The sequence below is a fragment of the Sceloporus undulatus genome, unplaced genomic scaffold, assembly GCF_019175285.1.
Source record: "Sceloporus undulatus isolate JIND9_A2432 ecotype Alabama unplaced genomic scaffold, SceUnd_v1.1 scaffold_1790, whole genome shotgun sequence".
NCBI lineage: Eukaryota > Metazoa > Chordata > Lepidosauria > Squamata > Phrynosomatidae > Sceloporus > Sceloporus undulatus.
In genome coordinates, this window is record NW_024804710.1 from 175 (window position 1) to 3,045 (window position 2,871).

Sequence of the window (2,871 nt, forward strand, 5' to 3'; positions counted from 1 at the left end):
CTGGCCCCTCCTTTCCCTTTGTCCCAGCCCCCCCCCCCCCCCATTTTTTTCTCAAGTATTGCCTGGCCCTTGGGGGGAAAAGAGTCCTTTCCTTTCGGGTAAATGGAGGCTTGAGAGGCTTTGGGGTGCAGGCAGAGAAAGCCCGGGTCTCAAGGAGACTCTGCACTGCAAGAGGTTGGGCATAAGGAATGGGTAGGGGCATTTGCTATGGAGGAAGGCAGCTTCTGAGCAGGCATCTCTTCCCCCTTTTCCTCCTCTGAACAGGTGCAGTGGAGCTGTCCCGCAGCAGCCCCTTTGCCTCATGGGTCTGTGCCATGCTCCACTGTTTTGGCAGCTACATCCTGGCTGACCTGCTCCTCGGAGAAGCCCCCATTGACTACTTCAGCAACAACGCCAGCATCCTTTTGGCCACTGCTGTCTGGTGAGATCCCCAGCCAACTCCACTCAGAGAATCTGTCCGCCTGCATTTAGAAAGCAAACGGCAGAAAGTGTTTTTATCCTAATTAAAACCAACATTTGGCCACAGCAGCCCACAGGAGAAACCCAGTGGTCCATCCCTTGTTGCATCATGGCTGGTTAAAGGATGTTGCTATCACTATTAAGTGCAACCTTCTGCGCTTGTTTACACAAGTTAATGTTTGTGAGTCTGGCCAATGCCAGAATCCATCCGTCTCCCCTTTGGGTGTGAATTGGGACATTTGACATGGCATAAGGTGCAACAAGACTCATGTCTTGGCTGAAAGTCTTCAGGGATTATTGGTCGTGTGCGCTCTTGTGATTGGTTTACCACTCCCCAGATGCACAAGGCCTTGGGCTGAACTACAGGGTCATATCTGTGTGGCTGCAGGAAGTCAGGGGAAAATTAAATTCAGGGAGGACAGGCATGGGAATCTGAGTGCATGAACTGTGGCCCACCCTGGCACAATCCTTGGTATCAGGGCTTCTCCCCAGAATAGGTTCAGGGCCTTGTGGGGCTGAGATTAATCCTGGAGCAGATGTGCTCTTCCGCTGACACAGCAGCCCTCTCCATGCCCTGACTTTCTTTTTTAAAATATTTCATACAGCTGATTTGTGTGCTGCTCTTCTCTGGCTTGGACAGGGATAAAAGCGTGTTGTAGTGGTTTGAGTGTTGAACTCCAGCTCTGGAGACTGGAGTTTGATTCCCAGCTCACCCTTAAATGCACTGGGTGACCTTGGGCAAATCCCACACTCTCTCAGCATCAGAGGAAGGCAATGGCAGTAAACCTCCTCTAAACAAATCTTACCGAGAAAACCTCATGATAAGGTCACCTTGCCTTAAGTTGGAAACTATTTGAAGACACTCAACAACAAAGTAGAGAGCCAACGTGGCATAGTGCTTTGATCACTGAACAACTCTGGAGAGCAGGGTTTGAATCCTTGCACAGCCATGGAGATCCACTGGTATGGCACGTCACATACTCTCAGCCTCAGAGGAAGGCAATAGCAAGCCCCCTCTAAACAAACCTTGCCAAGAAAACCTTGTGATAGGATTGCCATAAGTCAGAAATAACTAGAAGGCCAACAACTACAGCAGCGTTTTTTAAAATTCAGTCCTGGTGAGCTCGTGCCCTAAGAAATGAACCAGCTGGTAAACGTGTGCCCTACAAGGTTCCTTCCCTGTTGTTTTTGCTGCACGAAGAGTCAGGCACGACTGCCCTTAGGAGGCAGAAGGAGCTCTTGCCACCTGAGACCACTGCCAGCTGCCCATCCAGCCCAATGCTTGGGCACATGTGTATTTTGAGGGAACACAACTCCCAGAATCCTCAGGCAGAATGGCCATGCTGGCTGGAGATTCTGGGTGCTGCATCTCTGCTACTGTTTCTTCTCTTCTTCTATGATCTTAACCTCTTCTTCTCTTGGGGTCCATGCCCTCCCCAGGTGTCATTCACCTGCTCAATCTGCCCTTCCAGGTACTTGACCTTCTACTGCCCCCTCAACCTGTTCTACAAGTGTGTCAGCTTCTTGCCCATCAAGCTTGTCTTTGTGGCCATGAAGGAGGTGGTCCGCGTCCGGAAGATTGCCGCTGGTGTCCACCATGCCCACCACCAGTACCACCATGGCTGGCTCATCTTGATCATCATTGGGTTCGTGAAAGGTAGGCACATTGTAGGGCCAGCCCTGGTGCCAAGCCAAGCGAGACACATAGCAGGCATCTGGGGAGGGGTAGAGCAAGTGGTGACTCCTGGAAACTCCTGTTGTCTTTGGCAATGGAGCCGATCTTGGGCTGTGTGAGAGCTCCCCCACAAAGAGCAGTTGCTATCTATCCCTGTTGGGAAGGATATTCTGTACATGGCCAAGGGCACTCTTTCTGCAGTGGTGGAACTCTGCAGAACCATTGCTTTGTGTGAACGTAGGTGATGGGCAGGGGGCGCTGTGTTTCTCCTGTTCCCGCAGGTTCTGGTGTTGCCTTAATGTCCAACTTTGAGCAGTTGCTGCGTGGTGTCTGGAAGCCAGAGACCAATGAGCTTCTTCATATGACTTTGTGAGTTTTGGGGGGCAAACTGGCACTGCCTGCAGGCAGACCGGCAGTTGGGTGGGTGGTAGAAGCCTGGCAGTTTCTGGGCACAGAGAGAAGGTGCTGGTGGAAGGTGTGTCCAGTGTGTGAAGATATGTGTGGTGGTTTTCTTCTCACCTCCAGCTCATACAAACTTCTTTGTACCCATGACTGGAGTGCATCCCACTATGCCTGCATCATGGGTGAAAAAAGTGGTCCCAAATTAGGAACTTTGCCGCGTCTGGGCCTCCTCCATGTCCACAGTTGGGCTCCATTGCATTGAATTACTTTTAAAACAAGGTGGAAAGGACAAATATGAGTCCCTATACTGGGAGGAAGACAGGGTAAAAATAAAT

At 51.0% G+C, this 2,871-nt stretch overlaps 1 protein-coding gene across 1 annotated transcript in view; it reads left to right on the plus strand.

The window, feature by feature from the left end:
- Positions 1–260: 260 nt before the first annotated feature.
- TMEM38A (transmembrane protein 38A) overlaps positions 261–2,871 on the plus strand; it is a gene marked incomplete at its 5' end in the record, with an annotated part of 4,589 nt that continues 1,978 nt past the window's right edge. Inside the window, 3 exons of the mRNA XM_042444046.1 lie at positions 261–421; positions 1,932–2,116; positions 2,416–2,503. Coding sequence (XP_042299980.1) covers positions 261–421; positions 1,932–2,116; positions 2,416–2,503 — 434 coding nt within the window. The remainder of the gene's footprint in view (positions 422–1,931; positions 2,117–2,415; positions 2,504–2,871) is intronic.